Raw genomic sequence first — 13,717 nt, 5'->3', positions numbered from 1 at the left:
CAGAGAGAGACAGTGGATAGTATTTGGGTTCCAATTTTTAAAAAAAAATCATCACTCGAGAATATAGTTATTGATTTTAGAGGGAGGGAGGGAGGGAGGGAAGAGAGAGAGACATTACATTGATGTGAGAAACACTCCATATCGATCCCCAATAGGGGATCGAACCAGCAACCTGTGTATGTCCCCTGACTGGGAATCAAACCTGCAACCTTTTGGTGTATGGGATGATGCTCCAACTGAGCCACACGGCCAAGGCATGGTTCCAGTTTTTGAGCCAAGCCCCAAGGGAGGAAGAACACTGGTTCCTTAAGCATGTGTAGCCTCTTGGAAAAGGAGGCAGGTTTCATTTTAGCCAAGGCCTGAGAAGGCTGTGGGCAGAGGCAAACCCTACGAGATTCTGAGTGAGAACTGTCTGATACATTCTGGGCTCAGTTATTCATGTCACTGCTCCTGCTGAGGGTCATTTGAACATCAACATTGAGCTTTGGGCAGCCAGAACCCACCCCTGCCCTTCCCCTGAGCAACCAGAGGTAGCTCAGGACTCAGTGGAGGAGCAGCCCCCGAAGCAATATGAGTTGCTCAGAGTCACTGCCTCCAGCTACGAGAACTGACTTCGTGTTAAATGCCGGGACTCGTGAGCACCCAACTACCTGCCCACTGACCCACCTCCCGCCAGGTATGGCCTTGCCCTGACACACCCAACGGAAGCCCTGGTACCCGTCCCTGATGCAAGAAAATGACAGGACAGGCTGGCCCCTCTCAGGACCTCAGTCCCACCACAACCCTCCCTTAAGTCATCCCCTCACCCTCTGCCACCAGGCCACCCACAGTCACCAGGACTTACACAGCAGCGTAGAGGCCCCCAACAGAAGAGTGGATGAATCCCCGCACAATGGTGTGCAGGATGAAGGAGAGGATCTGAAGGAGGAGAACAGAGAATGAGCAGAAGGCTGTGAGGGCCCCTGCCTTGTCCCTCAACTCCAGGTCCTGGGGTCTGAGCAATGAGAGCCCGGCAACCTCACACCAGATCTGCAGGGCCAAGGCCAATTCCTGAATTTTCAGGAATTTTGCGAGCCAGTGGTTAAACACAGTCACTACGAAAACTTGAATTTTATAAGCTTACAATTAAATTATATTAACAAAGGTAATGAATACTGAAAACTTATTACTTCCTAATTATTTTACTATGTTTTACTATTGTCTCTGTTCTTAAGGTTTTTGGCTGGTGGAAGTATCATATGATGGTGTGTTACTGGGATTCTCTTTCCAAGTCCACAGTTGGTGACCTCATAATGATTGAAATCAGTCACAACAAGAGCAGTTATACCATGGAAACTGGCAAATGCTAAAAATCAGCCCCTCTCCCCCTGCCCTTCCACGGCTCCACCAAGGGACTGATGTTAAATATGTATCAGTAGCACTAAGTAGGAGATCACTAATCATGGCTGGTCTCCTGCTATTGCTGACCTCAGGGCTGTGCCCAGGGGTCACCTTGCCTGGTCACTCAGACTCCAACATCCCTAGGAAAGCTCTGCTCCCCTCCACCTCCCCAGAAAGAGGAAAAGGGAGAGAGTGGGAGAGAAACATCTATCAGTTGCCTCCAGCACACGCCCTGCATGGGGACTGAACCCACAACCCAGGCATGTGCCCTGACTGGCAATCGAACCCAAGACCTTTCAGTTTATGGAACAACACTCTATAATCAACTGAGCCACACCAGCCAGGGTGGAAAGCTCTGCTCTTTAAGAAGGCTGCTGCTGGTCCAGGCTGGGTAGCTCAGTTGGTTAGTGTCATCTGGCTATGCCAAGGTGTGGGTTTGATCTCTGGTCAGGGCACATACAGGAGGCAACCAATGAATGCTTAAATAGTGGAACAACAAAGTCAATGTTTTTTTCTCCACCCCCCCACCCCCTGAAATCAGTAAAAATTCTAAAAGGCTGCTGCTGGGAGACTTAGCAAATTCTGAGAAGCCCTTGTAATGATCTGAGAGGCACGAGAGTTGTCTGTCCATTTTACCACCAGGACCCTTTGTCTGCCCTTCATGCAGTGCTGCCGTCTTACTCAGCAGTCAGGACCTGTTCCCAGGAATGTGAGAGGTGGAGGGGACAGGGGCTACTCTCTGCAGTGTTGAAAAAGGGCTGTGCCCGGATGTGCAGGCACATACTTGGGCAGGACCCCCCTTTCCACTTCAATTGCCTTGTCGCTTTTTCATAACTTTCCTTTCCATGAGAACTAAAATAAATAAATAAATAAAAATAAAAAGCAGATGACAGTCCCAACAAGCACTGACCCTCAACTGGCCCAGATGGTCAGGCAATGGTCTGTCAGTCGTGCAGAAGACAATCACCAGGCGACCAGGAGGGGACCCGGGAGGTAACAACACTCCCACCTGGAACTGGTACAAGTTTCCAATGGTTTCCTCTGGCCTGTGTGCACACTGTCGGCATATTCACATGCTAGTACCCGTGGCTGGTGCACACCTAAGTATTCAATGTACTTCAACACGTGGCCACTTGTAAAATGGGACTCTTGCTTTCCTCTTGGCCCTGGCCCAAGGTACCACCTGACTTCAGCCTACACCCACCTGGGAGCAATGCCATCACTCAAGTCCTTCAAAATTAATAATCTTGGGGGTTGGGATTAGTACACTTTCATGGACGTAAGTGTGGAGCCAGACAGTTGACAAAATCTACCTCACTCACATTCTCTGCCAAAAGTTAGGTTTTCAAAAGCATCAGAAATCTGTGGAATGAAAGTAAGCTTTGAACCCAGATGCCAAGTGATCATCACAATCTTTTTTCCACTCTCTGCAGTGTACAGGCCCTGTAGGCACTCTTGTATCTGAGGAACAGATGTTCCCATCAGTGTGAGATTAGCCTGATCTCTTTGGACATCAAATTTCGGCTGGTTGAGCAATGCAAAGTAGCCATACAACTACCTAACATAGTTCTGGAAAATGGTATAATGGTGGTATTCGTGGCAAGTAAATGCACAAAAGACCAAGAGGAACAACATGCCTTCATGAAGAAGAATCTTCTATGAAAGGCAGTTCCAGTGTCATTTACAGCTCACTTCCAGGATCAAGGACAAAGCCTGGTGGGTAAGAGGCTCTTGATAAATAACAGGGAGCTGGTAAGTTGGTTGGTTGAATGAAATGAATGAAGAGTCACCATTCTCTTTGTTGATGGCTTTCATGACACATGATGCATGTTTTAGTCTCACTGCCCCTTTACCTTACCCAATGTCTCCCTTTCCCCACACCTACCTGTAGGGGCAGGTTGGGAATGAGGCAGGTCACCCCAAAGCCCACAAGCAGCAGGTTTGTGAAGCCAAAAGCGCGCATGGCGTTGGTGATCTTCTGGATCTGCCGGTCCCGCTTCTTCTTCTTCTCGCCTCTGCAGACACACAGAGGACACACTGGAGCCCAACGGTCCCTGGAGGACAGGCTCTCCCAAGAAGTCAGGCCCTGGGAGTGATAGCTTGTGGACAACTCAAGACTCAGAGACCACCCAAAGATGTTGTAGGGACTGTTGGGGCCAGACCAGCACTGGGGACTCCCCCTGCACCCCCCTGACTGACTGCTGAGCATGAACCTCAGTGGAGAGGTCAGATACAAGAAGACGGCCATCGACACACTGCACTGCTTTGGTGAAGACTGAGCTCAAATGATGGGGCGGGAAGGAACAGAGTGCGCCCAAGTTAGGATGCGGCAAAGCTTCACTTCATCCCTGGCGTCAGCTTTACTTCAGTCCCGCAGGGAGCTGAAGATAAGGCAGATAAGCCAGATAAGGGAGTGAGTGGATTTCCCCTTGGGGCGGCAGAGGGTGAGTGAAGTAGGAACAAATATGCAGCAGATGGAACCGGAATGGGCACAAATAACCTCTTGGCTGTAGGGCCTGACCTAGATAACAAAGCATTCTCTATAATTATTTCCTTGTGAATCCACTGTTACTGATTCTGGTCTCGCCACCCACAGAATAAATGCCCAGCGCTGGGAGATGTGCACGGAGTCTCAGGCCCCCCACTTCCTTGTGGCCTCAGACAAGCTACACCAACTCCTAGCTTCAGTGCCCCCATCTGTAAAATGGGTATCTCACTAGTACACACCTCATGAAGGTGTTGTGAGGCTTAACTGAGACATTGTGCATTCAGCGCTTGGCACAGGGCTGATAAAATAAACGGTAGCTTATTCTCCTAAGATGGAGTCACAGCAGACAGCATTTAACTCATCTTCTGATCTTAGAGCCCGACCCTTACATCAAATAGGGCTCCGGTATCCTGTGTAATGCTCACGATCGTGAACACATCTATTAACACCTGTTACAGTTATAGCGACCTAGTCCTCCCCCCGAGTGGAGGGGGCCTTGTAGGCAAGGCAGCACTGCTGTAAGGTCATTCACCCCTTGTGCTTCTCCCACTAAGGATCTCAGTGCGGTCCTGAAAGTAGAATGGTTTGAGATCCACTGTCTGCACACAGACCTTCCTCTCGTTTCTCCTCTTCTTTCACCTAACTCAGTACTTCCTAAACTCTAGCCTCCCAAAGAATTTCCATAAAGAAGCAAAAGCAATGGACCTGAAGGTGTGCCGAGCTGTGTGAGCGAGTGTCTTCAAGTCCGTGGGAGAGGAGCCTCCGGCACAACCCTATTTCACCTCTCCTGCTGACTTGAAGACCTACCCCACTTCCCAAACCTGCCCCTGCCTAACATCTGACTGAGGGGCCCAGAGCCAGGCACAGGGCCTGCCTACGTACTGGTTGGCGTCCTTCTCCTCAGGTTCCTCAGAGGCATCTTCACATTCCTTCAGCCTCCAGTCCATGATGCAGCCGATGACAGGGGCTGTCAGCAGGCAGAGCAGCTGGAGCACACCGAAAATGGAGGTGTAGAGGCCCACTGTGGAGGAAGGCATGCTGTGTCATGGGGGTGCTCCGGCAGAGGCCAGGGGCAGGCACTGGGCCTAGTCTAAAATCCCACAGGCCCTTCTGGGGTCTTTCCAGACCCTCTCTTGTCACTGTGGATCTTAAGGGGAGTCCAGAGACCATTACACCTGAAATCAAAGCTGGAACAAGGGGTAGGCACCCTATTCTCTTCTCCAAATCCCCTGCTTGTTTTTTTCAAGAAACAGCTAATGAAATCCAGCATGTCACAATGACTTCCCCCCAAAGCTCCAGGAAATCTCTATGACTTGGGAACCACAAAATTACCAATGCCTGGGATGGAGGCTTTGCGTAAGACTGGCCATCAGTGCCCTGCCTCTAGAAACATACCAGAAACGCATCACTCACGGGGGTTTGACGTAAGGGCTTCAATCTTCAAAGAGCCTTCAAATGAAGATGAAATTGGGGGGGGGGGGGGCGGCACACAAATGGAAATTGAAAGTTGACCACCGCTCCCCACCTATAGTTCTAAGAGGGATGTTTGCAATTCAAGGCAAGGTGTTTCTTCACTGAACAAAGACTAGCTGGGAGGGGAGGCTGCCTTGTTCCCTGACCGTGCCACCTGCTTACCAGTGGCCATGACTGCATCAAGAAAGCAAAGTGAAAAAGCAGAAAGGAGCAAGGTTAGCCACAGAGATCTTGAAGGCTGTCACAGGGAGATGGGGCATGGAGGCAGGCCAGTCAGCTCTGGGCCCAGTATAAACCTCATTTCCCACCTAGACCTGAATCTCAGAGCACCCATAGGTGGCTGAGCTTGAGCCAGGATTCTAGGAGAGGAGGTGGACAGGGGCCCAGCACGGGTGCCTGCTGATGTTTCCCTGTCTTCTAGGGCCTTAGTCATGTGCAGCTGGTCCCCCGTCACCAGCAGGCTGGTGAATCAGGCCTGTGGCTTGCTGAGGACCATGATGGGGAAGTAGTGAGGATGCAGCAGACCTGGCAGAACTCACAGTCATGTGGTCCTTTGGGAACACTGCTCTGTCACAGGTGCACTCCAAGGGCAAGAGAAGTCAGTCCATCCCAATCCCCAGCAAAGCACCTGACACCATAGGTCCCCCAGACAGCTGGAGCTGGTCTCCTGTCTACCCCACCAGCTCCCTGACCCTGACACTGTCCCTCTGGGCATATTGGGGCTGTGGGTATCTTGCACAACAGTTCACAGGAGCAGGATGGGGAAAACCAATGCCCTGTCAGTGGCAGATGGAATTTCCTGGCCCGACTTCCTCTACTTCTTGAAACTGACTTTCTGAATGTGGGAAACAGCTGGAAAAAAACTCCTCTTGGACAGCAAAGGATTTCTCAGAAAACTTGTGTAAAAGCTCACGACTCAGCAGCAGGGCCGTCTCTGCACACTTCAGGGTTTCCACCTCCCTGGGCCTGGGTTTTTAATAGAGGGTGTTCAGATCAGCATTCCCTAAAGTTTGGTCTACAGATTTTAATGAGTGTTACATAATGAAAGCATTCCTGTGGACTCAACAAAGCTAAATCAGTTATTTTTCCCATAAAAAACAGGGCCCTCCTATGTCAGCATTCATTAGGAAATTTCGCAAGGGCACATTTTCAGTGGCACCAGTGTTTTCTGGGCGCCTTTGTCATCTTTCCCTTTTGTTAAGGCTGGATTTCTCATCCTCTTTAAAAACTTGTTTGATTCCTTACAATCCCAAGGGAAAAACAATTAAACCAACAGAAAGGTTGCACACCAAGGAGGCTGCCAATAAAAAGCATTTACCGAATGTGTTTGTCCCACTCGGGTGACTAACGCTGACTCAGCTCAGGCCCGGAGGAAGTACTGACTTTCTTTGCAGAATCAAAACCTCTAATCTGCTAAAGGCCTTTTGTGCTGTTTTGGGAAAGTCGTGTGTGGGTTATCGGTTCTGTTTACCAGACTTAACAAGCCTCGACTGGATCACATATGCGAGGAAGCCTCTCCCTGGCCCCGCTTCCAGTTCGGGCCGTGGATCCCAGAGGCGGCCCAATTGCCTCAAAGTCTCCAGCTGAGATGGCCTGGGGACCACCTCCCCCCCCAGGCTCTCCTCACCGGCCCTATGGTTTCCCAGGGGGTTAATGACGCTGGGCTTGACTGGCCACCTTTCAATGGGCTCTCAGGTAGAGTACTCTGTCCTGGGCGATGTTTTCATTCACAGACACATCACCCAGCCCCCTCAGGCAATGGAAAATGTACACCTCACACCCCAAATACATGTAATTATTTTAGTCCTCCCTTCCCTGCTAAACCGGGAAACTCTAATGGGGATATGAAAGAACAGTTGGGGCTGGCTGTGACAAATAATGGGTCCCTCGGACTCTGTCATTTCACGGCCCTGCTGGGTCCAGCTCAGCCTAATACCGTTCAGCAGGCCAGGCAGGGCACTTGACCTGGGCTCGACCTCATGTGGCAGAAGTGACTGCCGCTTGGGAGGAAGTCTTCCTATGGGACTGTGCACCAAGGTCCAGGTTCCACCAACCTTTGTCCTGGTCGCCGCCGACTAGGAACTTGAGGATGTTGTTCATGGCACCCATGTAGAAGATGAGACGCAGCTGCGTGATGCACATGGTGAGAAGGCTGAGCAGCAGGATGGGGCTGAATATGCTCTGCATGAAGGACGGCGCTGCTGTGGGGAGAAGGCCACAGGTGCTCAGGGAGGACTGGGGCCCGGATCTCTGCCATTCAGGGCCCTGGTGTGGGGGGAGGGGAGGCTGGTTTGCTGAATTAATCACTCCATACTGGATGAGAGGACAGGCCCTGAGTGAGGTTAAAGGTGTGGGTGGGGTCACCCAGCTGTGTAACACAAGTTGGGCGAATCCCTTACCCTCTCTAAGCCTTAGTGTGCTTGTCTGTACACAGCGGGGATGGTGCTGTGTGCCCTTTGGAAAGGAAGTGGGAATTGAGATAAGACCCATAACGTCTTCAGCCGGGGCCAGGGCCTCCAGATCTGGATTGGCCACCCCTCCCTGTTGTGTGAGTGTGGGTGTGTGTGGGAGTGTGACTGTGGGTGAGCGTGGGTGGGTGTGGGTGCTTGTGCATGCATGTAGGCCTGAGTGTAGGTGGGTGGGGGTGTGAGTATGGGTGGGACTTTGAGTGAGTGTGGGTGGGTATGAGTGTATGTGTGTGGGTGGGGTGTGAGTGTGGGTATGGGTGGAGTGCGGGTTTGGGTGGGGGTATAGGTGTGAGCGTGGGTGGGGGTGTGAGGCAGGCCTGGCACGTGAGGGTCTCACGGTGGGTACCTGCAGCGTCTGGCTGGCACTTCACTTCCAGGTCCACAGTGGACAGGCACAGCTTGTGGCCCTCCTGCAGTGCCGCCTGCTCCTTGGTGCTCCTCATGGAGCTGCCCACACTGAGGCGGCGCCCTACCGTAGTCACCTGCTTGTAGAACTGCTTCCCTGTGATCTTGTGGTCAAAGCCCAGCCAGCTGAACTTGATCTTCACCCTGGAGGCCACAGGAACATGCCTGTCAGTGCCACCCAGGACCATAAAATAGGTGGGGGTGGGGACAGATGGCACATCTACTTACGAGTAGTCCATGTCCTCCGGCCCTGGGAAAGGTTCCAGAGGCCAGTTGAAGAAGCAGTTGAGGAAAACCAGCCCAGAGCAGCCGGCCCAGACCACGAGGATGGTGATGAAGGAGGCACCAAAGTCGTAGATGACCTGAAAGGCACAACAGGGTAGGGGCAGGGCTGGGGCAGAGGTAGCACAGGGAAGCCAGATGGGCAGCAGGCAGGGTCACTGGCAGCCCTGTCCTCCCTGTGCTGAGCTGCGGGAGGAGGCACCGCCCTGTGAGCCTTGGGGTTTGGTCATCAGACATTCTGCATCTCAATGATCCCAACTTACCCTGGCATGTCATTAACCCCCGTGCCTCCTCATGGACCAGCTGTCACTTCCTTAGAGAGGCCTTCCCTGACCTCCCCCATCACTGTCACATCACTGGCTCACAGTGGAGAGCTGTGCATACACACGTCTTGATTCCTTTACTCATCCACAGTTAGTTTAGCTCCCTGAGAACAGGAACCTGCCAGCCTTGCCCACTGATGTTTCTCCAGCCCCTTGCAGAGTACACATAACAGGTGCACACAACACCTGAGGAGTGAACAGGCAGCCGTCTCACTTTCCTCCTCAGTGAAATGGGTGTAAGAGTGGCATGTGTCCTCACAGTACTGCAGTGGGGGTCAGGCAGGCGTAATCCTGGTAGAGTGCTCAGTGGCAGGGGGCAGCCTGCTCAGCATGAACGTGTTAGCTGTTACTGTCATTATTACAATTTATTTCCAGTACAAGAGTCCCCAAAGCACTGGCAGAAGCTATTCAGCTGCCCAAGGAGGGGACCCGCAGCAGCTAGACACTGAGACAGGAGGAGGAGGAGACACATGCAGGCGTCTCTACACTCCAGGAGCGTGACAATCCCTAAAGGACCACAGGATGCCTGACCCTAGACCCTTTGAGTACCTTGATTCCCAGGTGACCAGCCCACATCTGTGATTCCTTCTCCTCATCGGTGGCCTCCCCACCACACACCTCAGGAGAGGGGATTTTACTTGGTGCCGGTGCCAGAGGACGGAGAAGCCCCTTCTATAGCCCTGGTAGGGGCAATAGGGTTTGGAGTAGGAACTGGGGCTGATGGACTGTAAGGTGTTTGCTTCATCCTGACCCTGTGTGACTTCTGTGGGCTCAGAATCCTGCCTGGGAGGGAAACAGCTGAACCAGCTTGGCCGAGAGCAGCGCTTGGACGAATGGCAAGCAACAGCCCAACAACAACAGGCCTGGGGGTGGGGAGATGAGTTGGACTCAGGGTCGGGGACAAACTCACCCACCAGCTCTCTCTACCCCAGACCAGAAATGCAAAAGTGGACTGCGGGGACACCCTCTAGTGACATGCTTGAATTTTCCATCCCCCATAGCTCCTGTGGTGCCCAGGTGCATCCTTCCAGGTGTGGGTGGTGGGAGGGGCCAGCCCCAGCACCCACAATTACTTCCTTCTTCAGAGGGTTGAAGGAGCCGTGGAAGAAGCCTCTGCTCAGACACTAGTACAAAAGAAATGTACTGGCAACACCCACCTTGATTCCTGGGAAGGTGACTGCTGAGGAGGCATAGGATCCAATCATCAAGGCAATAAACGTGGACCGAAGGTCACCAAACATGTTGGGCAGCTGCAAGACAAGAAGCAAGGGAGACGTCAGCTGAGAGAAGGGTCAGAGGATGGATGAAGGAGGCACTTTTTCTTATCTGCTCTCCTCCCTTAATTTACAGGGGAATTAGTCCAGAGGGCAATTACTATTAATTGAAAGTTTTCCCTTCAGGAACTGAGGCTGTTAAGGGCAGGGGAGGAGTGTAATGCAGAATTCAGACCCCAGATATCAGGGCAGAGCTGTCGGACCTCCTGGCTGGCAAGTGTCCCTCCTCTCCAATCCAGCACAGGCCAAGGGCCTTGCTGTCTTTACAGGATTACACTGAGATGGCCAGCGAGCAAAGCCGGGAGACTCGGGCATCCCTCAAAGGGAGCAAGCCAGTTTAATATAAGAATCTATTTGGGAACAAGAGTGTCATTTTTATAAATAAAAATATCAGCGTCCTGGAAGGACCAGATGTCAGCAAAGACGGCTTTCAGTTCTGAGAGTAGATTTCCGAGGGTGTCGATCAGAATTCTACCGTTCCCTCAGAGCTGACAAGGGAGCCCCTGGGATTTCTGCTTCTAACTCTGAAGTGCAAAGAGGGCTTTCCCTGCCCCCAGTTTTGCCCCGAGATCAACACCTGAGAAGGCCAATGGCAAATAAGGCTCGGGCTCTCCTCCCAGTGAGGCAACTCTTCTGCATCTCACATAAACTCATTCTAGGCCCATGTGACTTAACTTTGAAGCTAAAGCCCTTGGAATATGTAAAGAACCCCTACAACTCAATCATAAAAAGATAAATAACCTATTTTTAAAATGGGCAAAAGATCTAAATAGACATTTCTACCCCCCAAAAATACAAATGAACAATAAGCTCATGGAAATATACTCAATATCATTAATCATAGGGAAATGCAAATTCAAACCACAATGAGATACTAATTCATACCCTCTGGGGTGGCTACAATTAAAAATAAATCATATAATAGCAAATATTCTGAAGACATAAAGGAATCAGAATGCTCACAGTACTTGTGGCAAGATAGAATGGTGCAGCCACTTTGGAAAACAACCTCACGGTTCCTCAAACAGTTAAACACAGTTATCACATGATCCAGTCATTCCATGCCTAGGTTTATATCCAAGAGAAATGAAAATACTGTCCACACAAAACCTTGTACCTGTATGTTTATAGCAGCATTATTCATAATATCTCAAAAGGGGAAACAATTTCAATGCCCATCAGTGGAAGAACAGGTAAACAAAATGTGGTATATCCACGTAATAGAATATTATCGAGCCATAAAAATAAATGAATTACTGATACATATAGTAAAACATGGATGAAAACATATGATGTGAAAGAAAGCAGTCACAAAAGCCACATACTGTGTGATTCCATTTAAATGAAGTGTCCAAGATGGGCAAATCCATAGAGGCAGAATAGATGGGCCGTTGCCAAGGGCTGGGGTAAAGGAAGCTGGGAGTAAATAGGAAAGAGACACTAATGTGACAGGGTTTCTATTTGAGGAGATATGCTCAATTATGGTGATGACTATACAACTCTGTGAATACAATAAAAACCAGTGAATTGTATCCTTTCAACAAATTACATGTGTGAATTATGTCTCAGTATCACTTAAAAAACATGAATAAGGAATTTAAGATGTTTGGAATCCCAGAATTTAAAAGGAACAAGAATAAGTCTACAGTATATAAGTCTATGAGGCCAGGGTGGCCATCTAGGCTCCCCAAAGAATTCCCAGCAAAGATGTCTTCTTCCAGCCCCCATGTAGAGTGGATCATTTGCCCACTCAGGCTTCTCAGAGAGGGTCAGAGAAGGAGCATATGGAAATTCCCGCCAGAGGAGACAAGGGAATGTGCTGCGCTCATGGCTGCCTGGGAAAACCCAGGTGAGCACTAAAGGCACCCAGTCTTACTCTTTGCACACCTGCCTCCCAGGTATGCTGTGATTCATAGGACATGCCTCGGTTCCCAAGCTCACATATTTGGGCTTCTCCACGCTCGCTACTCCAGCAAAGGCAGCCTTGTAGGGGAGGTGTCTCTGGGGCCAAATCAGCCCCAGGAAGAATCCAAAGACTAGTTCTGCTTGTATGGAAGGGGGTAACTGTTCCCACCTGGAATGCTTCTACAGCCAGGGCGGGTGAAGGAAGAAAGGATCAGAGAGGGCTCAGAACCCAACTGGAAGAGTAGATGGAGGACAGAAGCCTGTGTAGCAAAGGCCACTTGGTCCAGAGTTAAGCCAGGGAAACACTTGAGCTGTTGCAGTCACCTGTGGGCAAAGAGTCCCTCAAACTTTCCAACAGGGTAAGGAGATACTCCACAGAAGCTGACAGCCGCTAACCAGCCCTTTTCCTTTTTCCTAAAGCTCAAGCTTGTCCTAACCCTACCCCAGGCTAGAAGCCAAGAGAACAACAGGGGTTTGGGACCAACATGCAACTCTGATCTGATCTTCTGGAGTCTTCTCCCTAGACCTAGATCCAAGTCAGGGAAGCTGGGAGAAGAGCTGACTTTCCATCTGCCCCTGGATGAGACCCTCACCTTCATGTCTGGACAAAAGCAGTAGCCTTCCAACTGCCTCCTTTGCTGCCCTGCCTCTCCTGGCCTAGAACATTCTTAGCAACTGGAGAAAATGCTCCTCTGCAACATGTTATTTTGGTCAGCAGGGCCATTCCTAAAGGAGTACAGAGCCTCAGGGCAAACCGTGCTCCACAGCAGTCCTACCAACACCAACATCCTTTATTTTAAGTTATGATTCTTTTTCCTGATTAGAAAAGCAATACACAGCCATTGTAAAATATTTGAAACAAAGTATATATAAAGAATAACATAAAAATTACCTGTTACCACTTTGATCACTGTTTCCCTTTAATCTTTTTCCTATAACTTTGTAACAAAACTGGGATCATATGCTACATAGGTTATTTTTGTTAAATTTGTATCTTTTCAATAATTTTATTTTTTATTGTTTTAATTAATCAATCAATCAATCAATCAATCAATTAATTAATTTTTATCGCTGTGTGGTTGCCTCTCACTCGCACCCCCAACTGGGGACCTGATGTGCAACCTAGTTATGTGCCCTGACTGGGAATCAAACCAGTGACACTTGGTTCGCAGGCTGACGCTCAATCCACTGAGCCACACCGGCCAGGGTCATTTTTATTTATTTTTAGAAAGAGGGGAAAGGAGGGCAAGAGGGAGAGAAACATTAATGTGTGGTTACCTCTCGCATGCTCCCAACTGGGGACCTGGCCCGCAACCCAGGCATGTGCCCTGACTGGGAATCGAACCAGCAACCCTTTGGTTTGGAGGCCAGCACTCCACTGAGTCACACCGGCCAGGGCTAAATATTTTATTTATTCCTTTATTTATTTTAGAAAAAGGGGAAGAGAGAAACATCCATAGATCAGCTGCTTCTCATACACGCCTCATCCAGAAACTGAACCCACAACCCAAGCATGTGCCCTGACCAGGAATTGAACCAGCAACCTTTCACTTTTACAGGATGAAGCCCAACCAACTGAGCGACACCAGTCAGGGTGCTACATATGGTTTTATAAACTTTTTATTTTGTACTTGATGTATTACAAATATTTTCTAATTTAGAATTCATCTTCAACATACTTCATAATGACTATCTGGTATTTCTTTATCTGGACGGTCC

General features: G+C 49.9%; 1 protein-coding gene across 4 annotated transcripts in view; it reads right to left on the bottom strand.

Annotated features, from left to right (window-relative positions):
• SLC43A2 (solute carrier family 43 member 2) overlaps window positions 1-13,717 on the bottom strand; it is a 49,149-nt gene that overhangs the window by 6,929 nt on the left and 28,503 nt on the right. For 3 of the 4 annotated variants that reach the window (XM_090257648.1, XM_090257646.1, XM_090257647.1), the window contains exons 6-12: window positions 9,977-10,069; window positions 8,443-8,576; window positions 8,156-8,358; window positions 7,396-7,542; window positions 4,751-4,889; window positions 3,266-3,395; window positions 845-918 (exon numbers count right to left, since the gene is read on the bottom strand). In XM_090257648.1, coding sequence (XP_090113774.1) covers window positions 845-918; window positions 3,266-3,395; window positions 4,751-4,889; window positions 7,396-7,542; window positions 8,156-8,358; window positions 8,443-8,576; window positions 9,977-10,069 — 920 coding nt within the window. The remainder of the gene's footprint in view (window positions 1-844; window positions 919-3,265; window positions 3,396-4,750; window positions 4,890-7,395; window positions 7,543-8,155; window positions 8,359-8,442; window positions 8,577-9,976; window positions 10,070-13,717) is intronic. The other variant, XM_090257649.1, reaches the window with a different exon arrangement.

Source organism: Furipterus horrens, unplaced genomic scaffold (assembly GCF_987537825.1).
Source record: "Furipterus horrens unplaced genomic scaffold, mFurHor1.1.pri manual_scaffold_11, whole genome shotgun sequence".
Taxonomy (NCBI): domain Eukaryota; kingdom Metazoa; phylum Chordata; class Mammalia; order Chiroptera; family Furipteridae; genus Furipterus; species Furipterus horrens.
Note: the sequence above shows the minus strand (reverse complement) of the source record. Positions and strands in the feature narration are given on the sequence as shown.